General features: G+C 38.2%; 4 protein-coding genes and 1 long non-coding RNA gene across 8 annotated transcripts; 3 read left to right on the top strand and 2 right to left on the bottom strand.

The window, feature by feature from the left end:
• LOC18767284 (glutathione S-transferase F13) lies at positions 955-2506 on the top strand. Its single transcript, XM_020553608.1, has 3 exons — positions 955-1719; positions 1858-1910; positions 1997-2506. The coding sequence occupies exons 1-3, from the start codon at positions 1573-1575 to the stop codon at positions 2397-2399; spliced, it is 603 nt and encodes a 200-aa protein (XP_020409197.1). The 5' UTR covers positions 955-1572; the 3' UTR covers positions 2400-2506.
• On the top strand, positions 6039-12109 carry LOC109950738. 4 transcript variants are annotated; one of them, XM_020570745.1, is made up of 10 exons: positions 6039-6339; positions 7099-7162; positions 8125-8185; positions 9546-9914; positions 10033-10155; positions 10246-10650; positions 10738-10944; positions 11049-11150; positions 11342-11459; positions 11741-12109. In XM_020570745.1, the coding sequence occupies exons 4-10, from the start codon at positions 9651-9653 to the stop codon at positions 11839-11841; spliced, it is 1320 nt and encodes a 439-aa protein (XP_020426334.1). In that variant the 5' UTR covers positions 6039-6339; positions 7099-7162; positions 8125-8185; positions 9546-9650; the 3' UTR covers positions 11842-12109. The 4 variants fall into 4 exon arrangements, with proteins under 4 accessions (XP_020426334.1, XP_020426335.1, XP_020426333.1 ...); XM_020570746.1 differs by lacking the exon at positions 8125-8185 and having other exon boundaries at positions 9560-9914; XM_020570744.1 differs by lacking the exon at positions 8125-8185.
• Positions 11917-12355, bottom strand: LOC109950739. The gene is made up of 2 exons (XR_002273039.1): positions 12215-12355; positions 11917-12118 (listed from the first exon to the last, which is right to left on the bottom strand). It is a non-coding gene; the product is annotated as an uncharacterized LOC109950739 (long non-coding RNA).
• LOC18768033 (universal stress protein PHOS34) lies at positions 14697-16513 on the bottom strand. Its single transcript, XM_007201220.2, has 4 exons — positions 15992-16513; positions 15802-15896; positions 15292-15413; positions 14697-15018 (listed from the first exon to the last, which is right to left on the bottom strand). The coding sequence occupies exons 1-4, from the start codon at positions 16173-16175 to the stop codon at positions 14931-14933; spliced, it is 489 nt and encodes a 162-aa protein (XP_007201282.1). The 5' UTR covers positions 16176-16513; the 3' UTR covers positions 14697-14930.
• Positions 19543-22574, top strand: LOC18767348 (probable E3 ubiquitin-protein ligase BAH1-like 1). Its single transcript, XM_007201753.2, has 6 exons — positions 19543-20170; positions 20581-20825; positions 20918-21172; positions 21681-21818; positions 21943-22001; positions 22110-22574. The coding sequence occupies exons 1-6, from the start codon at positions 20014-20016 to the stop codon at positions 22213-22215; spliced, it is 960 nt and encodes a 319-aa protein (XP_007201815.1). The 5' UTR covers positions 19543-20013; the 3' UTR covers positions 22216-22574.

The following is a 23006-nucleotide window of genomic DNA, read 5'->3' as shown; positions in this document are numbered from 1 at the left end:
AATATATTAATAGCTTACTAGTTTAGTACAGTATGTTATTTGCAATATATTAACAATGAATAATTTGTTCTTTGCTAGTCCCACCCAAGTCATAGTAAACTTCGAGAAAATCTTTTAAGTCATTACATTCATAACTAGTCTTTTAAAATCCACTGGACTTATTTATCCATATATAGTCTTTTAAAATCTCAATTGAATGCACCCCTTAAAATTTTACAATAGCAAAATAAAAGGAAAATATACATATGGGCAATTAGTAGATAGAGAGAGAGATCACTTCCAACGTTCCAAGAGAGAGAGAGTGATTTTTAGTCTTTTGCTTTGAGTGTCGATGTCTCGCCATTCAAATCGCCAAGCAATTGATCAGTTGTTAAAGACTTTTCCAGAAAATGAATTCATAGAGCAGGCATTGTTTTCTGTAACAGTTTGGATATTGGTTGCCATGTTTCCCTAATTGTTAATTTCCATTTAATTTTTCAATATGCACAATTTTGTTAGATAGTATTAATTTTGTCGTGATGGTGGCTGTGCAGAGGCTTGTCCGTTCAATTCTCAAACTCCCCCAGTATCCGTTAGATTATTCATTCCCATTAGGGGTGGGCATTGGAACCGCAAAATCGCAAAACCGAACCAAATCAAACTGAAAAAATTCAAAAATAACTGTGTTGATTGAAAAAGTCAAAAACCGAAAAAATCCAAACCGAACCGGTTCAAACCAATTCAGGTCTCGGTTTTTCAACACACAGAATTGGTCCAATCCAAATCGGTCCAATATAATTAATATATATAGTTTTTATATTATATATTTATAATATTTTTTTTACACATGACTCTTTTTTATTGGTTGTATATGACGTTACCATAGGCGTGCATGCACACGATCAGCAAATTTTTTTAAAGGAAAATTGACGACTTTACCCTTGGTTCATCTAATTTATTAATTAATATCCTTATTTTGAAACTCAATCACAAATGCCCCTTATAAAAACTCCTTATTGACCGCCTATTGCCCATCCTTCACTTTCTTTTTTTTCCTCAGTCGTTGCTCTTCCTCTTCCTCTTCTTCCTTCTGCCAAACCTCACAAAATCCATCTCAACCATAGAATCTCCCCTAACTCTATCTCCTCTTAGTTATGTCTTCCAACTAGGAGCTGATTTCAACCTCAAGGTTGAACCCCAAATTTGGAACCGGACCCTAGACAAGGCACAACTCGCCACCTTCGTTGTCGGCCTCCACAATGAAGCCACAGTCTTGACTTGCCACCTCTGTTGTTGACTTCCACCACAAAGCCACGGCACCTTCATCGTCGATCTTCACTGTGGTGAGTTCTGATATTGTTTTTGTTTTTGTTTTGGGTTTCTTTGATTGATTGAGATTACTGTGGTTGCAATTTTTTTATTTGCAGCAGTACAAGTCCAAATGGTCATGACAGACAGAGAGTATCACAAGGCCGAAGGCCAAGTTATTTATAAGGAGGACCTTGGTTTGGTCTCTATTCTCTCATCAACATATCCATAGACATAGAGCTACTAATTTGTAGGACTCTCTGCTCTTGCTCTTCTACTCTAAAAATGGTGCTCAAGCTGCATGGATTTCCTGTATCTCCCAGCACGGCTCGCGTAGAGGCTTGTCTCCATGAAAAAACTCTCGACTTCGAGTTCGTCCCGGTTAATATTTTGGGCCTTGAAAACAAGCAGCCTTCTTTTCTTGCCAAGAATGTAAAATTTCATTTCCATTAAGTAACAAAAACTTGATAAATTTTTAATTTGATGTATATGTTTATCTTTATAAGCTTATTGTGGTTGGTCATACACTAGCAAAATGTCTGATGATATATTTTTCTCACCATCATGTAGCCCTTTGGCCAGATTCCAGCATTTGAAGATGGTGACGTCACACTATTTGGTAAGTGTCAACTCTCTCACAAAAATCTTCACATATAAATATATAACAATATGATATATATTCTAAGGAAACTGGATATGATCTCATTAGGCACGAAAACTTGAAAGAAGCTGCATTGGTGAAGGTATGGATGGAAGTGGAATCTCAACAATACCACCCAGCAATCTGCCCCATTGTGTATGAGTTTTTCGGGAAGCCTGTGGTGGGCTGTAAGCCCGATCAAACAGTAATCGATGCGAGCTTAGAGAAGCTCAAGAAGGTGCTCGACATGTACGAGACCAGGCTGAGCAGCAACAAGTACCTTGCTGGTGATTTCTATAGCCTGGCTGACCTTCACCACTTCGCTTACACTTTTTATTTCATGAAGACTCCTTGGTCTTCATTGATAAACGATCGTCCTCATGTTAAGGCGTGGTGGGAGGACATTTCAGCTAGGCCTGCCTCTGTCAAAGTGGCTGAGGGCATGAATTTTGGTGAAGTTGAAATTAAATGAGTGCTTCTTCTATCTTTGTATCTGTCTGGTGTGTTTTGGATATGGAACAACTTATCCCCATTGATTGTAGCAGAATAATTTAATACAAAATGTTGTTGTGTGCTCTGTTTCTTTCCTGCTACTGCTAACATATTCAGAACAACATAGAACATCTGTAGAAATAATCGTGATTAAGGAGTTCTCATTGAAATTTAAAAGAAACAAAAGTGCAGCATTGCCAAGTGCTTTCTTCAACCCTTTGCTAGCTAAGATAACATCTCTCCTGGGTCCTGACCAACTTGTATATCAGCTTTGGACCCCTCCATAGATTTCTCATGGCATGGGACCTCGATAGATTTGTCATTTTCACCCACCTAACAAATTTATCACTTGCTGTCTTCTCTGTTACAAGTCTCCATCTAGAGAGGGCCTTGCTGGATGAAATATTTCAAAGAGGCTGAGATAGCAGCTAATGCTGATGGTATTTTCACGTCCCCACAAGAGAAAAACAGTTTTCTTACCTATAACTTAAAAAGTTCCAGAAGCTGTATATTCAAAAGTTGCCCAGACTCATCTACCACTGTCCAAGATGGCTCAGGACCCCTCTATACCACTGTTCAAGATGGCTCAGGACTCTTCTTCTTCCTCATCTCATCAGCTGCCCTCTTTATGACTCTTCTTCTTCCTCATCTGTAACTGATTGTAGGTATCAATTAATGCCCACTATGTAGATATCAGTGATTGTAAGGGATTTTACAATTACTATATAAATCAATATACAACAGCCCACTATGTATGTGAGCCTTTTACTCATTTTCCAACTCTCTTTCATTCCAAAGGAGCATGGAAGAAATCCCAAACACCCCTGCAAACCCCACTGCAGAGAGGTTACAAAAATACTATTTAGAAGAAGACTGAAGAACAAGTTGAACATCCTGCAAAGCCCATTGCAGGGTGCACATGACTTTTCCTTTGGTCTACTGTCATTATTTAAAATGACAGCTTATATGTTTTTTTGTTCCCCCAAGTCTGCATCAGCTTAATGTAACTTGAAAATGATGGTCGAATGGTCATATATATGCATATGGATATCTGTGGTATCAAAATGCCAAAATGATAGGATGGGGTAGAGGTGGGTTATTTTATAAAAGTTAAATAATAATAAATAAAAAATCATTCTTCTTGTAGCCAATCTTGAATAGAACCTGTCACACTTTTTTTGTGCACTTTGATCGAGATTATGATTAATTGTAATAATATGGGCTAATAGTTGTTTGTGCGGCTTTTATCCGCTTTAGTTTTGTTTTTTAGTGTGTTAGTCATGTTGCTCTTTTGAACTTGGCTCTTTGAATACCATATTTTGTATTGTTGAAGATCATCTAATGAAGTTGTTCTTTGATAAAATAAAATAAAAACTACCATTGACCTAAAAAAATTATGAGTTCCTCTGTTTATATGAAAATTTGAAAGATTTACCCCTCTTCTTACTCATCTCATACTATACTAGTTGTGTTAAGGCCCGAACCTAGTTCTGGTGCTAGTTACATACATGATCATCTGGTTTAGTAACACTGATTTTTCACTTTATGCAAGGATATTTTCAATTCTAATATTATAAATGAGACAATTGTTGAATGAAAAAAAAAAAAAAAAAACAAGTTGAGTTGAGGTTTTCATTTACGTGAAGATTAGAAGATTTACTCACATTCACAAGCATTGTAACTTCCCACACAAAATGTAAGCAATGTGCACTGTGAATGATATGGAAGATGTCCAAGTTGGCTGTGCTTCATTTGACAGCAACACAATAGAGCAGAGTGCAGACCACAAAAAACAAGGAAGTGACACAACAGAGGCCTTGTGACTTTGGATTCCACTTAACCCCAGCAATGTGGAATTTGAATTTCTTTTTCTTCCTTGCTAGGTTGAAGTGGAATTTGAATTCATTTATTTACTGGTATGTAATTTTTGCTGGTTCTTTTTAGATACCAAAGTACTACAGCCAGAGCTTTGGGTTTGGATTTTGTTCTCAATTGGTTACCTGGATTCTATTTTGATTCCTAGGTACAGCAGTTCTTTGTTTGAAGTCCATTCCCAAACCCAACTTTTGATGTGGCTCCAATAATGCCAATGCAGAAATACAATTCTGAACCCCACAACCAGTACTTTCTGCCTGCTTATTTAGGTAACATTATCCTAATTCCCTTGGGGTTTATATGTTAATCTACTTATCTATTTATAATCAATATACATGTTGTATTGTGTATCTTAAACCCTAAGGAATTAGGATAAGGTAACCCCATATAAGCAAATCCATTTCCATTAAGATTTAAGATAAACATTTACACCAGGAATTAGGATATATATTTTATTCAAAGAGTACAGCCGCCGGGCTATACTATTTATTTAAAAAAAAATAGATAATTTTATTTAAAGCGTATAGCATGCGGCTATACTATTTATTTAAAAAATATATATATTATTCAAAGAGTACAGCCGCTCGGCTATACTATTATTTAAAAAAATAGATAATTTTATTTAAAGCGTATAGCCGGGCGGCTATACTCGTTAAATATAATAATATATTGTAATAGTATAGCCGCCCGGCTAGACTATTTATTTAAAAAAGATTTGTTTAAAGAGTATAGCCGGTCGGCTATACTCGTTAAATATAATTATATTAGCTCACCTCCGAGTCCGCCGATCTCACCCACCTTCCAAATTTGCATTATCTGAAATATGTAAATATATTTGGGTGGCACCGGCTGTCTGGCATGGGAATTGCAATGCAATGCAACAGCCGTTTGGTTAGGTTCCAGTTTTACAGGATAATACTAAAAACGACTTAATGATAATAAAACCCAATATTACTTACTTACTATATAATTATCAAAGTTAATCAGTGTATTAATATTGCAGAGTCAAGAGCGATTATGAGATTTATATCACATGATGAGTATGAGGCGGCTGTTTGACCAGAGCCCACGTTGGTGCACTTCCATACTCAATCGCCCTGCTTAGCTGAAGGTGGTGCAGATGATCGATCGCATTCAAATAAACCCGTGATTGATTATATCTCCAAAATTTTAGGGATCATCCTTTAATTAAATAATTAATAAAAATGTTATAACTTATATATGTTATTTATTTGCTCTCTTTAATTACATTAAAGATGGGTCCAATATCGGCCATTTCTTCTCTCTTGAAACCTCCTACTTACCTTTCTTTTTCCACTGTGACCACCCCAAAAATAAACCCAAAAAAAAAAAAAACCTATCTTTTTCCAACAAAAAAGCCCCCAAACCATTCAAAAACACTTTTTCTTTCGTTATCTCTCGAAACCACCATATTTCTCCAGACTAACCCAAAACCTTCGTCTGTAACACCCCGACTCTAAATTAAATTTCTTAATTTAATTAATTTTGAATTTACGGATTTACCCTTGGGGTAGGGGTATTTTGGTCATTTTATTACCCAGACAGAGTTTGGGGCAGTGGCTGGTATTTTTGGGTAGATCATATTGAGATGAGTCCGTAGACACGTAGTGGGCTCGATTCGGAGTTGTAACGAAGAAGTTACGATCAAAACATCGACAATGGCAAAACCGTAAATATTTCGAAGTTGATTTTTTTTAAAAACCAGATTTTTCCTCTCTCTCTCTCTCTCTCTCTCTCTCTCTCTCTCTCTCCAGCGAACCAGAAACCCCTCCCTTTTTATTTTTTTTGGCTTGCGACGGCAGCAACTTCTCACCGTCGCCACCGCCACCACACACCGCCACTTGGGGCGGCACCGGTCCCATTAGAACCACCTCACTTCCCTCTTCGATTCTAGACCGGTCCCAGCCTCGATCCGCCGTCGTGGTCGCCGGAAATAGCCACGAAATGGGGCTGTTTTGACAGTTTTTCAACAAACTTTCGGCCTCTCGTTCTCTCTCATTTCTCCACCAAATTTGACGAGTAAGGTATGGTTTTCTACCTCTTTTCCATGCTCTAGCTGATGGTTGGGTAGGATTTCGTTAATTTTGAGCTTAGGTCAGTCGAATTTCAACTTAGGGTTCGGCCGGTTTTGGATTTCCGATTCCGCCCACTTCCGGTCACTTTTTGGGGTAGGCCCAAGAACAAAAGTGACTCCAAATAGGGTGTTGTACCTAGGGTAGGAGTCTTGAGCCGAGGTGTTGAGTTTTTCCGACGAAAGGTTATCGCTTTGGACACGCACGCGCTGCCAGCGCGTGTGGCGGCGCGTGGGCACTGTAGCAACTTGCATTTTTGTCCCAATGCGATCTCCTGGTTGTCACGAGTGCGTAGGATTTCGCGGATCTCAATTCGGACATCGTTTGACTATCGAACGAATTTTCACATATTAGGAGTTATCCGGGTTCGCCATGTTCGGACCGTTGGATCGACTCCATTCCAATTTATGTTACTCTAGACTTTCCTAGGAACGTGTAGGAATTTGCGGATCATGAATCGGAGCCCCGGATGTTCCGATTCAATAATTTAAAGTTTGAAGATTTTTCAATAACCGTTCGATCGTGAGCGATCTAACCGTCCTTTTTGGACCAAACTTACGGGACATATGTCTTAAACCTTGTGGAACTCCTAGGAACTTCCAGTTTGTTCCGTTCCTCGTACACTCGCTAGAAACCCGGGAAATTAGGATTTTAATTCAAGTTCTCGTTCAAAACACTTTGTATTAATCTCGTATTCGTATTCTGAAATAGGTACTACGACCACGCATACGCAGTAGGCGGGACCCTTTCAGGGTCAGGCAGTGTGGGACTACTTGTGAGTGGACTTTGTTTTCAACTTATAAGCATGGTTTTATAATGAGAATTTTATGCATATGAATTAAATAGTTATTGAAATGCATGTTATATTTAATAGTTGAATTCTTGATTTTCATAAAGTATTGGTAATATAATTTGGGTTTTGACATATTGAGTATCTTGAGTATGTATATATGGATTATGAGAATTTCTATATATGTTTGGCTATGTGTGGGGTACTTGGGTTATTGAGATGAGATTGTGGAAAGTGATGAGTATAGAATGTCAGTTTGGAGTGCTATAAGCACTACCCTATGTACCTCCCCAGTTTTGAAACTTGAGATACTTGGAAATGTCGGAACCCGGGGCATCCTTGACGGGATGTTGCTGTAGACCCTTGATTGGGTAGTCTGCGCGCGTAGGACTGGTCACAGACGTACAAGTTTTGAGGGTATCGACTGTACGTGCTGATTGAGAGTTAGTCCCCCAGTTGGACGGCTCGTTCCCTAGTTACATGGTGAATTGAGGACTCTCCATGAGGACTCTGCCATGGGAACTAGTGAAACAATCCCCCGGTTGGATTGTTTCCCCGGTACAACTAGGTATTGGTCATATTTATATTATATATATCTCTTATATTATTTATATATTTACATATGTATTTAACTATTCATTCATTCTTATTTTTCGGTGAGGATACTTCCTTGCCGGTAGTGCCAATGGGTACGCTTTCGAGAGTTTGGTTTGGGACTTATAATATTTAATTGGTGGGTTTGTTTAGTGTTCTGTTTGGATTTCGGACTTGGCATCCGGTATTGGTTTGGTTTTGACATATATAAATATTTATTTGATTATGATGGTTTGGGATGCATTTGAATTTTCTTGCATTGGTTTATTAAACAGTGGGGTTATATTATGTTGGTTTACACTGAATTGAACTATATTTTCGTCCACTCACATTTTTCTGTTTTGCGCCCCCAGCCAGTAGTTGACTGAGCTCCGCAGCTGAGCCGGATCGTGTGCTTACGAGCCTTGAGCCTTCGTAGGACTCCTTCTTTCTGTTTCCCTTGAACTTTGTTTTTGTTGTATTTGAATTCTTTAGATATGCTCTATTATCGCCCTTGCTAGGGTTTGATCTTTGAGGCCGGAGGCCTTTGTTTTAAACTGTTTATTTGTTTTAAAGCATGCTGCTGGTTGGATACCTTAAACTGCGAATTTTGAGCAGGTTGAATTTTTGGGGAAATGTTCAATTTACAGGGGAGGCTTTGCCAAAATTTTGGTAGAAAGTCCCGATCCTTAGTAAGTAGGCCCGGCATCGGGGAGATGTCGGTAACGAGATGGGATTCGCGCCGGTTTCCGGGAATTCCGGGGCGGGTCCTGTCATCGTCTCCTTTCTTTCTCCAATTTCGTTTGTTCCTCTCTGAGCTCTCTCCTTCTCAGCCGCCGAAACCTCTTTGACATAGGCTCTGTGTGCACCACTGTCAAGCCTCTCTCAGCTATCATCTCTCTCAGCCAAACCTACCTCTCTCTCAGCCTTCCTCTCTCTCAACCCTAAACCCTAAACCCTAAATCGAGCCAATCCTCTTTGCGCAAAACCTCCTCTCAGGCAAACCTCTGTGTCAACCGCGCCTCTGAGGTATTCCAGCAGCAGTTTTGCTACTTTCTGTAGATTTTTTAATTGTTTTTTGTGGATAAATTTCCTTTGTTTGTAATTGTTTTCATCTGCTGACCTCATCCTCACCCTCACCCTCACCCTCACCGTAATCTCTCTCTCTCTCTCTCTCTCTCTCTCTCTCTCTCTCTCTCTCTCTCTCTCTCTCATGTCCTGTCTCTGCCTTATATTTGTTTATTTTTGAGTGTGTTTAATATGTTGATTTGTGTTGCTAGCCTTGAATCTGTTTCTGATTATTTAGTTCGATTTCTGATTTCTGATTTTTCGTTATTTAGTTTAATTTCTGATTTTTAACTGTGTCTTTTAGTTTCGATTGTTAGCCTTGAATCTGTTTCAATTTATTTAATTGAGTTGTCTTGAATCTGTGTTTTTGACATGAATCTGCTTAACTTCTTGTTGATTAAATGCATTCATTGTTTTATCTATGCAAGTTTGAAGCTTCGTCTTACAAATGCTAATATATGTTTTATATAATTTTAGAACAGAGTTTATATAGTTTGGTTTGCTTTTCTCTTTTTTTGTATCAGAGCTTATAAGATGTTTTGAATATGTGTGTTTTGATCTGTGTATTTGAGTTGATTAAGGTGTTATAACTTGTTTTGATCTGTTAAAATGATTTGAGACAAAAGCTGCAAACACTTTCTTTTTTGGGTGAAATTAACAGACCAAATCAAAACGTTTACTGTGTTTTTGATCCTTACTGATTCAGTGAAATTATCACCTTTGGCAGTTTTGTTTTTGCAGGAGACTTCAAGAGGCATTGTGCACCATTGATTGATTTAGGTTTGATTAGCAGCAGTTCGTACAGATCAGCAGGAAATTTCTGGAGCTGAGGATGCTTCGACCACCACCACATCAGACTGCTGCTCGAGGGCGCAAGAAGACACATCTGACTGCCGCCTCCGAGAGTCCCTCTCTCTCTCTCCCACCACGAGGGTCAACGACACCTCGGGTAATCGACCACCACCTCCAAGGGTCGACATCCACCTCTCCCTCTCTCAGCTCCTCTCACCACCGCCTCCAAGGGTCGAGTTCTGCCTCTTCCTCCCTCAGCTCCTCGCTCTCTCTCCCACAACGAAGCTCAACCATCACCGGTCAGGTATGGGTCTGATTGGGACTTCTATTATTATTTGGGTAGTTTCTATGTAAATTTGTATTATTATTAGGATTTCAATAGTTGCTTAATATTAGTTTTAACTTTCAACCTCATCTCGTAGATCATCGTCTTTGAGTTCCACGACGTAGATGAAGTGGGTTGTGAAGCCAGTAAACATCTAGCCATGGATGATAATCAGTTCATGGTTGTGATGAGTAAGACATCGGTCACACAAAGCAACACGGTAAGACTTATTCATATGCAACATTAGTTTTATTTTTTTATTTTCTTTTTTAAAGTATGATAATTTTCTTTTTCATTTTTATTCTTGCAGATGATACCTAAAACATCTGTGGAAAAGATTCAACTTGACAAACTTTGTACAAGTTGCGAACCGTTTTTCCCTCCACCTCCTAATGTAAAAAAAAAGTTGAGTACTGTAAGATTTGGAATGTTCACCCTCAGAATCAGTAGAAAAATATGCCTGGGTGAATGGGGGAGTAAAAAATGGCGAGTAGAAATTAAAAATGAATTAGCACACCGGTGTAGAACAACTATAGGTAGGGAGTGGCTCACTTTTGTGAGAGAGAACCAACTTCTAGTTGGTGACCATGTTGTTTTCCGGGTCCTTCCCTCCACTATGGGGTTGGTGCTGGTTGGCGTTTATCGCCACAACCCAGCTACTCCTCCCCGTGCTTCCTCCAGTGTTCGTCCACATGAGGACCAAGACCTGTCGGAGGTATAAATCCACTCCTTACTCTTTTCTTTCCATTTTCCTTTTTGTTTTTCTTCTCATTTTTTTGTTGTGAAATGATATCTTACATAGGTGGTCCAGAAGCTTAACGATGTGATAAAGCTTCGTAATGAGGAGTTGGAAGCGAAGGAGGAAACTATAAGGAAACTTCGTAATGAGGAGTTGGAAGCGAAGGAGGAAACTATAAGGAAACTAAGTGAAAGATTGTTATCGGAACTAGGTGAAAGATTGTTATTGGAGCAAAGGATTTCTGGACTTGTGAAAAGTCAAGCCGATAAGGTAATGCCTTTGGGTTTTCTTCTCTTCAAAACACTTTTTTTTCTTTCTATGTTTGTGGTACCCAATGGAGAAATCAAATATCTCAGTGAATGTTAACTATGCAGAATGATTTTCTAGAGAAAAAAATTCAGCAAGAATTCGCTGTTGCTCATTCAACTCTTGCCATCATGAACTCTGAGATTGCTTCATTGGAAAGTAACTTAAAGGTAATGATAATCCTGTACTAGATTTTTTGTTTTATTTCTTATGTTTCTTAAGGTTTAGGGTTGCTTTGTTGCTGTGCTTGTTTCTTATAGTTTCTCGACCTTGAGAGCAGGCACTTGCTCTTTTGGTGGTTTGTTTTTTAGGATTGCTTATCCTCTTGAACATTTTGTGAATGAATTTATGTTGATTTCAGGACATCGATAGAAACCATCAACTCATCTTGAGGACGCAGTGGGATCAATTAGCTGAGTTGGAAGTGGTTGTCAAAGAGGAACAACTCATGAGGGAGCGCTTATTTAATACTATAGAAGGTTGGCATTTCTTTTGAATACTTTTGATATTTGATTGAACATTAAGTTTCCATTGCAATTAAGAAAAATATGGGCATATTTGCATATGTAAATCATTAAGTTTTCATTAACGTTTCTCCTGCCGAATCAAATGTGGATGAGACATACTGTTCTCTATTGTAAGTTCTATTGTTCTCTCTGTTTATTTATTCAATTAGTTTGTAGTTGATTGGCTTTGACTGAAATCTTGGTTAAGTGTGATATTTTTGTTTGAAATGTTTGACACCTTTATGCTAATTCAGGTTCGCATCAATTGATTGCTAATGATCCAACCGAAAATGTTGCTTCAAGAGGTGAAGATCAAGAACCTGCAACTTTGCCCTCAAGGCCTGATACATTGTGACTTGAAGCCTGAGAATATACTGGTGAAAAGCTACAGTAGGTGTGAGGTGAAAGTCATTGAAAGTGTGCTCTTATCTTTGAATCCATCTAGTAATTTGGTTGGTGAAATGTTGGACACCAGCTCCTTAACAAACAAACTTTGTTAGAACAACAAGCTTTGCTACTTCTCGTCTCTTTTAAGTTTTTGCCAGAGAGTAATATAAAATATGCCCTTCTGGCCAGATTTCATCCTTGAAATGTACTGATCTAGTGAAGTCAATTTTCCGTCTGACTTGGTGCTGCCAAAGAGTTCAAAGATAGTCATTCAACCCCATGAACGTGACTATAAGGACGTTTATGTAAACTTAATAAGTTATTAAAACTTGAACACTAACCATGTTCTGCCATTTGAATGGACGCTTGAGAAAAAGAGTTCTTCTAATCGACTACCTTGGCTCGATATTCTAGATGGGGTGAATATCTTGATGAGTTGTGTGTGTCGGCTCTTAGAGGGAGCTCTTCTATTTATACGCATCACTCAAGGAGTCTTGCCCATCAAGAAACTCCTTGAGGTATCCTTATTGCAATAGAACAGTGAATCCCAATTCTAAAAGGATTAGAAACCCCTTTAGCCTTGTAATCCAATTAAAACATTGATACACAGCCTACTGGATGAGATTAGTTTGAGTCCTTGGTTACTCAAGAAGTCTTGCAATCCGACAATGATTAGAAGACCACTTAATGCGAGTTTAAGATAGTAAACTATCTTACATTCTCCCACTTGGTCAAATAATCATTATGACTCAAGATTAATCACTTAATGGCCAATTTAGGACTTAAACTTCTCAGTTTCTTATCAAGCCACTGTCGTTGATATAAACTCATATGGAACTGTCAAAGCACATTGAATAAATAACATTCAAGTCTTTTACAGCCACACATATAAGTCTATAACAACACATAAGGCTGCCAACTGAATTAGGATCAAAGAATTGTTGAGATCTGCCTTAGAATGTGCTTGATGATCAAAACAGTTCTTAGCTCACCCTTACAAGACTACCAAGGTCTTAATAAAACTATCATGGCTCCTTCATGGATACGAAAATGCAAAACACAAGTGCTAGCAAATTTTGCAGATTCTTCCTTCATCCATATGCCAAAACATTCATAAATTGAAAAACATGATTTTAAGAAAAACTTGAATAACATTATCAAAACAAAATTGTAAGGACAACTTCGATTGAAACTAGTTAAATGAACACAAAACTAACTCGGACTCCCACTAACTCCCACAGACTTAAACATCAAAACTGATCTGCAAACCCATGCTTCTAACATGCCTATGAAAAACATGATTATGCAAACCTTTGTTCAAAGAGTCTGCAATCGTAGAATCTTTCCCAATGTAATCAAAGTTGTATAACCATCTCGGATCTTCTCTTTTGCTGACAAAAACTTTAACTGCAGATGTCTCATACCTGACGATCTCTTATTTCCCTTTGCAAAATAAACTACAGCACTGTTGTCATTCCACAACTAGATTGGTCTCCGTATGGATTCCACAACTCTCAACAGTGACATAAAATTCTTAAGCCACATTGCTATTGAAGTAGCTTAATAAACTGCTAAGAATTCAGTTTGCATAGTTGAGGTTGATATATATTGTTGTTTGATACTTCTCCATGCCACTGCTCCTCCTATAAACAAAAATACGACACCTGATATACACTTCTGAGTATCCAAACAACCAGCAAAATCAGCATCAACATATCCTTCAAGTTTTAAATCTTCAACTCTTCGATAACCAGTTTGTACTCTTTAGTTCTCTGCAAATGCCTCATACCTTCTTGCCTGATACCCAATGTGCTTGGCCTGGATTAGATTGAAACCTTCCAAGAACACTTGTGCAGAAAGCAAGGTCTGGTCTTGTGCAAACTTGCGCATACATCAAGCTTCCTACAAGTGAAGCATAGGGCTTGTCTTGCATTTCCAACTTCTCTTGCCCAATTTTAGGAGATTGTTCACAACTCAGTTTGTCACCTTTTGAGAATGGAACATCACAACATGTGCAGTTCTCCATATTGAATCTTTTGAGTATCCTTTCTATATATCCTTTCTGTGATAGACTAAGTAATCCCCTTTTTGTGTCTCTACTTATTTCAATTCCCAATACATAATTTGCTTCACCTAAATCACTCATCTCAAAATAGTTTGACAACATTCTCTTAGTGTCATGTAATAATGACAAATTGCTACTTGCTAAGAGAATATCATCAACATAAAGGAGCATGAAAATGTAATGTCTGAGGGAAACATGCATCTAATGCTTAGGAAATGAAATTTAGCCCCAACCTATACAACAAAAACATTCTAAATGGCGGATTCATTTTCATCATATTAGTTTAGCTAAACATTTTTCATTTTAAACCAAGTATCTTAGCCTAGTCTCTTTTTCATTTTCTTTACTACTAGTCATCACCAGGGGAGGGGGACTATAATTTGCGTATGGTATATGTATACGTATATGTCTCCTCCATCAACAACGAGGTGAAAACTTATCGTTGGAAGTAAGCCAAGGGCAATGATTTCCATTTTATATTTCAAGTAAAAAAAGGTGGAATAATTTTATCAATAAGTTTGTGAATATAAGAAGCTGGCTAGCATACAGAAATGATAACAACTAATTAATTAACCTTTAAGTTTGTTTGAGTCAAAAGGTCGTGGATGAGATCATCAGTAGAGTGTCATTTGGCTGTCGCTTGCAACGCCCTTTTTGCTGCTGTCTGTTGTCGGACAATTGCCACCCGCCTTGACCACTTTTGAGGCCTATGTGGTTTTTTCCCGAAAGATTTGGTGTCGAATGGGAGCTGACATGCGTTTTGGTAAACTAAACTGGTATTTATACGGATACATCACTCGTTATACGAAAGTTTAAGCTTCAACTTTGTACCTTACAATAATAATACATACCATACTTTGAAGTTTGAACAATCAAACTATAACCACTAGTATATAACCTTACAACTCACAAATGGTCGAATTTATTATAAGTATCGTAAAATACTGCCACCACGAAACGCCATAGATAGGATAGGAGGAGGCTCACTCAGCTCAATGTTTTGTTTTAGGCTTCTTCACAATCATCACGCTGCAGTGAGCGTGATGAGCACAATAGTCACTTACGCTTCCAAGAACCGCCCTGCACCAGAATCAAACAGAGCATTAACATTTTCTGCACACAAGTAACACCCTTTTCCACCAAAACTACTCATGCCACAAACAGTCTAAACGAATTTATGCAGCAACTATTGGCATCTAAAACCCTGAACAACACTTCAAATCTTGTTTGCATCCTCGATATAATTAACCGCAAATTATACCGTCGATAGTTCACAACTGAACCCTGTGAAAAAATTTAGCGATGGTTGTTCTTGTTCCACTCTAGAGATTAGAACATGTAATGATGGAATACCTTTTTATGGCTCCATAGCCATGACTACCGACAACCAAGACGGATGCATGGTGCCTGTCAACAGCGTCACAGAGAACATTCCTAGCATCTCCTTCCACCAACTCCACAGTGACATCAGTCACCTGCATAGAATATGTAATGTTCAGAAACCGGCTAGGGAAATGCAAGTTGTTCATAATCATATCACCTAAGGCTTGCAAGAGTAGTACTAGGATTGTCATTAGTTTCGGCTATATCTTTCTGTTTTTTTTTTTTTAAAAAAAATTTATTGAAAAAAAAAAAAAAAAAAACACTTGGGAAGACCACAATAGTCTTCTTCACAAATCAAAGTAAGCAAAACTCAGATGAAATGCCTGCTTCATGACATTGACATGGTGCAAATGTTTAAGCGATCTTAAATTTCATGAAAAGCAAAACCTTAACAATCATATATTAAAATTAAAAGGACCAAACTTTCATAATGCATCCCAAGAAAGAATTAAAACAAAATGAAAAGAAAAAGAAAAATACCGATTTGGTAGCGCAAAGTTGCTTAGCCTTGTCAGCAACGCGGGCAGCCATCCTCTTCAAATCAGCATCCACAATTGGCAAAACCTCCGCCGCTCCTACAATTAAGCACAACACGGAAATTTAGCTGATCACCTCCACAAAGATCACAATTAAATTAATTAAATGATTAATTAGCGACTATGAGAAATACCAGGGCCGGCGAGGCCAACGACGGAGGAAGGCATGGACTTGGCGTGGACGATGACGAGCTTGAACGGAGACGTGGGACCGAAGGGCGCGAAGAAATGGTCCAGAGTCCATTCCAGAGCATAAGTGCTCTGCTCGCTCTCGTCGGCCCCGATCACCATCACTTGCTTCTCTCCAGTCGTCGCCATTAATGCTCTGGTTTTTCTTCTTTCTCTTCTTCGCTTCCTTGTTGTTTGTCTCTCTGTCAATAAAATAGCAGTCTGTAAGAGCTTCTTCTGGTTAAATGTGTCGGTTTGTTGTATTGTAGGAATTGATTCGGTTACGAGCTTGCGTTGTTGTTATTCTGACAAGAGGTGAGTGGGACGGCGTCGTTTGGTACGTGAATATAGCTTAATTCCTAATCATTCGCGTTGCCTCTAGAAAGATAGAAACGACTAGGGGAGGGGTGGAGGGAGGGAGGGAGGTTAAGGCAAATCCCCAGAGCCAGAGGTTAAGGTGAGTCTTACGTCAGCACAGTATAGCAAATTATAAAATGAAGGCGCAACGCAAAGCAATTATTAATAGTGTGTTTGTTTGTTATGGAAGAAAAGAGTCCACTGATTTGTTTCTGTGGGCTAATGTAGCAGCAGCCGCAGGAAAGTGCCACTGACCACTCGTTTGGTTTTTTCTTTTCTTTTCTATTTTTCTATTTATTTGTGGTTAACATTTTCTTTTCTTTATTTGGTTTTAGGACCACCGATTGGATTTGGTTCACAACATATCATAATAATTTATGCAACTTGAACTTATCTGTAAGTGTAAGGTGGGCGATGATTTAATTGGGCCTGCCTACATACTTTATTTTTTACTTGTTTAAAGGGAATTCTGGACCAAGAGCCCAAAAGTCCCAGATCTCATATTTCCTTTGTGGACCAAAATTTATACCGCCAAGGAAGCTAAAATGGGTCATTTTGTTGGATCTTTCTTAGCAATCGTTAGAAAGGCGCATGAATTGTCCACACGACCGGATTATCGAGCCTGTGATAGCCCAAAAGAATAATGGTAGTGGAGTCACTTAGGTTAGGGGAGGTTCTCTTATCTCTTAACTGTTGGATCGAACTAACTAATTTGATCCAATAATTACGAGATATGACTTCACTTAAGAGCCATATATAAGACTCTCACTGTCACTTTAGAATTCTTGAATGATAGTGTCTTAAATTTACCCATCAAGTCAGACCGAAAGAGAAGCCATATTCATATATGTGTTATAATAAAAGTGGAATTGTAACACTGTGAATTGGTAGGACAAATTACGCCATTTCTTTTTTTGGGCAGTTTTCACATGATCCATGAACTCACGGCTCCTCCAACAACAGATACCCCATTAGGCACCACCTAAAGGGAGTTATAGTCAAAAGAAATGGGTTTATGTTTGTGATGATGGGTCAATTGTTTATGCATTTGGTTGGCACTCACCATTTTCTAATATGCTTCTGTTACTTTTCCTTTGATTTAAATTATATTTAGTCATTTATGGGTCAGTTTAGCTGGCTGCTTTTGATCAGCTTTCACCACTCATTTCCTGACTAAACTCACACTCACCACCAAAGAATTCAGATAATGATGGCTTTAGGCGCTAGTGATCGTTTAGAAATGAAACACGTCCAATTGATATTGTCTAAATCAAATTTTAAATATAGATATCATCATTCATAGCTGTTAAAAAAAGATAAAAGATTCCTTACTCAGAACAGAAAAGGAATGGATTTGAAGGCTCCTACGTAATCCTATGAAGTAATGTTGTCCAAAGGAAACATACATGAGAATCTCCTTTTGCATATGACCGACTCACTCAACCCACAGACCATAAGCAAGTGCTCTCGAGAGACAACCCATAGTGGCTCTTCCACTCACGAAGTGACCAGAAAATCCATCTTTTTATTCTCATTTCCGATTGACCAGAATTTTTGGGTGCATGAGCTCTTCTCAGTGTGGAATTAACTTACAAGTCACAAGGCCCCACCCACCAACCCACATATATACATACAGATACACTACTTGAGAGAGGGACTATATATTATATTGTAAACATAGTCATAATGTGGTAATTATATCACGCATACAATGAAGCCATATATCGTGGCATAAACTATTCATATTGACATATATAGGAATAGCAACAGTTTGGTGACAAAAATCAAAGGTTTAAGATTAAGCACTCACTCACTTATGCAGTAATTTGGAGCAATTGTTCTCTCAAAAAAGATCTTAGGTTCGAGTCCTAACATCCGTAGTGTTGTGTATGTGAATTTATTCTTAAGTTTGTAGCTAGAATGACTTGATAGAGTTAGGCCAATCCCCATGGCAGTATGGATAAGATTAAATTCACTGGATTGTACTGTACTGATGATATAAGCATCCCCGATTGCTTGCTTGCTAGCTATTTGGCTTTGTTTGTTTGTTTCTGTGTGTATTTACGCTCTGTGGCTTTATATGAGATTACATACGGTGAAAAAGTTTATTTTCTTGTCCCTTCTACATTGAACTATTATTAATTATAATTAGGCGAGCAACATGGTAATGACATAACAAAATGTGCTCATCGTTGACACAGGAACCTGGCCAGATTGCGACAGCCCAAGTGCATACTAGGAAGATACCTAAGACTTGTTTTGGTGTATAATTATTTTGTACACAATGTCATATTAATGTATCAGAAAAAAAACTTTAAAAGGACTAGGTCCTACTTTCGTATACGAGACGAAATCGTGTGGAAACGTTTCTTTATTGAGACTTGAGACCCCCGGCGGGGGCAGTTTCCTTTCCATTTGGGTACCTGGAGCGCTTGATTTGGCTTTGGCTTCTTGGCTCATCCGCCGTGACCCCACATACCAAAAGGGTGTCTCCCACTAGCTGTCTATCGCGTAAAGCAGCAGCCCTTTACACGTGGCAAAATAGCTGGCCATGTATTGTCGTACGCGGTTTACGCCCTTGCTCTTATCGTCGTGATGGTGGTGAATCGTGAACTGATAGATAGAGCTCCTCCAACAATTTTTATTCGGTTTTTTTTATGTTGAAAACAAAGAAAACAATTTTTTTTTATCATTGAATAAATTTTATATGCCAAAGGCAAATTTAATTTTGTGTTTTTTTGTTTGACTTTTGGGTTGGTTAAAGCTGCGTTGTCATGAAAACATTAAATTGAGATGGTTGGATATCTCAATTTCCTTTCCTTTCCTTTTATTTTCTACCAAAATTCACATGATCCTCCACCTTGTCTTTCAAATATTACGTATACATGATACATGTGATGATGGTTATCTTCTTTTCTTCTTCCTTTTTGGCCAAGTATTTTTTTAATGAAAAAACTTTTTTTTTTCTTCCAATATTTACAACAAAAATGAAGGGCCTAGAATTAACATAGAAAAAGAAGGGTCTAGAGATTTTATCAGAGTAATTTTTATCAAATAGGAATCAATAGGTATAGAAGAAGAAAAATGGCAAGTGTCACATCTACGGTCTACCGACCTACCCCAAGTGGAGGTGGAGCATAACGAGCATTACATTATTTGTTGTTGCATTGTATTATTAATCTTGATTTGGAAATGTTTTCCCACATGGATTTACCCCAGAATGAAAAAGGTTTTCAAATCTGTGGCTTCATTCACTCAACTCAAATTGACATGTTAAGTCTGTTTTAAGTTTCCGAGAAATTCTTGAAAAATTGACTTTTTCTCGGGAATTCAGTGCTCACTTAGCATATGGATGATATAATTCGTCCTTTATATATTATACGTCTTCTTCAAGTGATAGATATAAACCGTTAAAACACATCTCTGCACACAGCCAAAGACACAACACCACCTCATCACCGGAGAGTCTCAGAAAAAGAAAAATACCATTTGATCCATTTCATTAGTGATATTTAGCATTAAGGAATCAAAAAGTTTGCATCTTTGGATTTCTCTCAGACCCATCTCTGTTTTTCGCTAAATTTTAATTTAAAGCCAAGGATTTTTAGTGGTCACTGGTCATTGATGAAAAATGAAGTTCTGCAAGAAATACCAGGAGTACATGCAAGGCCAGGAGAAGAAGCTACCTGGGGTTGGCTTCAAGAAGCTGAAGAAGATCTTGAAGAAATGCCGCAGGGAGGACACTCATGAGGTCCATGACGTTCGAACATGCCCTGACCATTGCCCAGGTCATTTTGAATAGCATGTTCTATCTATCTATTTCTGTTGAATCATCATTCTTCAATCTCTTTATTTTGGGTCTAATTGTGACAGTAAATTTATCAACTTTGGTCCATTTCTTGGATATTGGGATTTGATTATGCTGGATATATCTTTTCTTCAATCCCATTGAAATTCTTTGACATGATCTTGCATTCGTATTTATAGCCAAGTTGGAGGATAAATGCAAGAAGAAAAAATTTAAGGCCGTATTGATGTCCAGGGCATATGGAATCTGTTTTTACTTCCAAATTTGAAACTTTTTTAACCCACGATTGGTTCACCTGCTCACAGTTACTAGTTATTTAAAGAAGTAAAAAGTTTTGTGTCTGGCAATGGTTTTATGCTAATGTTTAGTTTGAAATTTTGAATTGTGCAGTGTGTGATGGGAGCTTTTTCCCTGCCCTTCTCAAGGAGATGTCTGCAGTGGTAGGCTTCTTTAATAAGCGTGCCCAGAAATTGCTTGACCTGCATCTGGCTTCTGGCTTTCGTAAGTACTTCTTTTGGTTCAAAGGCAAACTTCGAGGGAACCATGTTGGCTTAATTGAAGAAGGCAAGGACCTTGTTACTTATGCACTGATCAACGCCATTGCCATTCGAAAAATACTAAAGAAATATGATAAGGTATACAACTTGCACTTTTTGAACACATTTAATTTATCCCGAGTTTTGATAATCTAGTTGAATGAATATATTTTGTTTGTATTTTGAGACAGATTCATTACTCAACGCAAGGACAGGCCTTTAAATCGCAAGCTCAAAGTATGCACATTGGAATCCTTCAGAGTCCATGGCTTTGTGAGCTTATGGCTTTTCACATCAATTTAAGGGAAACCAAGACCAAGTCAAGGAAGACACCAGCCTTGTTTGAGGGATGCTCCCTCAAAATCAATGATGGGAAACCATCTCTCGCCTGCGAGCTCTTTGATTCTGTCAAGCTTGATGTTGACTTGACATGTTCTATATGCTTGGTAAGTTTCAAGATTTTTTATTTTTCACAGGATGTCCTGCATATCTATCATTCATTTTTTACTGCATATTTTTGTTGTTCTGCACTGAACTGCACATCATTTAATTCTGTCTATGGATTCAATTTTAATATAAGAGGTTTCAAGAACTGAGCTTGAAATATTATAGCACCTTCAAAATATTACCCTTACTCTCTCAAATTGAAAAATTCTTCTATGCCTCATTGTTATGAACTAGGAGCACATATGGCCAGTTTTTAAAGTTTGACATCCTTAAACGCAAACTGCATATGCCATGCCCTATGGGTTTGATTTGATCAACTCAAACTTAAAGCTCTGGCAGGTCTCTAGTCTAGGACTACAGAGACATTATCTTTTCGCCCATCTCAGCAACGTGCATGACTGAAGTAGGAGTTGTAGAGAAGAAAACATGTTGCTATTATTATGCTTCATTCAAGGTTCTTATTTAATGATAGTTCATGTGATTTTTCTTTTGTCTTCTGCTTTTCAGGACACAGTTTTTGATCCAGTTGCTCTCACATGTGGTCATATATTCTGCTTTATGTGCGCTTGCTCGGCTGCATCAGTGACTATTGTCGATGGATTAAAGGCTGCAGAGCCTAAAGAAAAATGCCCTCTATGCCGAGAGGTGAGCATTATCTCATTTTCCACTTGGAGCTAGTACTCTGGTAGCCTTTGTACCACAAACAAAGGCACAAAGTGCTTTAACTTGTGCTTACTTACCATTTGTAATTTGTTTATATTGATTTCAGACAAGAGTGTATGAGGGTGCTGTACACTTAGAAGAGCTTAGCATGTTACTTAGCAGAAGGTATGTTTTTGCCCCCCATATTACTTACTGTGCATCCTTATTCTCTAGTGAATGACCTATAAATTATATATGCAAAATTCTCATTCTTATTTTGTTCATATTGAACAGCTGCCATGAATACTGGGAGCAGAGGCTCCAGACAGAAAGGATAGAGAGGATTCGGCAAGCAAAGCAGCACTGGGAATCCCAGTGTCGGGCGTTCATGGGGGTTTAAGTGCTGTCTGTTCACTACTTGGGGACCATTTTGCCCTTCTTTTTCCGCCTTACCCACCATGTAAACTGTTACGACAGATTCTTCATGCTCTTTTGGAACCCATTTACGGGTTATTTTTCCGTTGGGTTCTGTGACCCACCGACTATTTTGTAGCCGTGTGTGGATGTTCTGTTCCTTGTATGTAGCCTTCATTAACGCTGTACATATAATTTGTTTTTAGTGTTCCAAGTTTTTGGGACTTAACGTTGCGGTCATTGCTTGCTTAATCCAAGTAAACTTGGTCTGTTGTTAATGGATTCACAATCTGTTCATCAATTTTGATTTGGAGTAAAATTTGCATCCTTGTATCATGTCGTAAATTAATGGTGCTAGAAGAGATGGGTACCATTGATATGAAAAGGAAAATGTTTGATGCTAAAAGAGATGGTTAGAGTTGAATGGTCCCCAAATTGGGTCCATTATGAATTTATGTAGGCTTTGCTTTGTTTCCATGCTGAATTTCTATCTGGGTATTTCTTTGCGACCCTTTTGCTTTTTAGTAATTTGCGTAAGAATGGTTCATATGGCAAGGACTTGTTAGCCAAACGGCAGGAGGAGGAGCGGTGCAGGAGGAGACAAACTTCCCTACCCCGTTGTATCGAGAAAGGGGAAATTCATGCAACGGGTGTAGGAAAGTACTTCTTGTGTCCAAGATGTTTGTGAACAAGGTGATTGATATGAGGGGACCACATGTTCGAATCTTACCCCAATTTGGAGCATTTGAACGACCAAGACAACCTAACCAGAGAAGA

Source organism: Prunus persica, chromosome G8 (assembly GCF_000346465.2).
Source record: "Prunus persica cultivar Lovell chromosome G8, Prunus_persica_NCBIv2, whole genome shotgun sequence".
In the NCBI taxonomy this organism is placed as follows: Eukaryota; Viridiplantae; Streptophyta; class Magnoliopsida; order Rosales; family Rosaceae; genus Prunus; species Prunus persica.
This window is presented reverse-complemented; position numbering and strand designations above follow the sequence as displayed.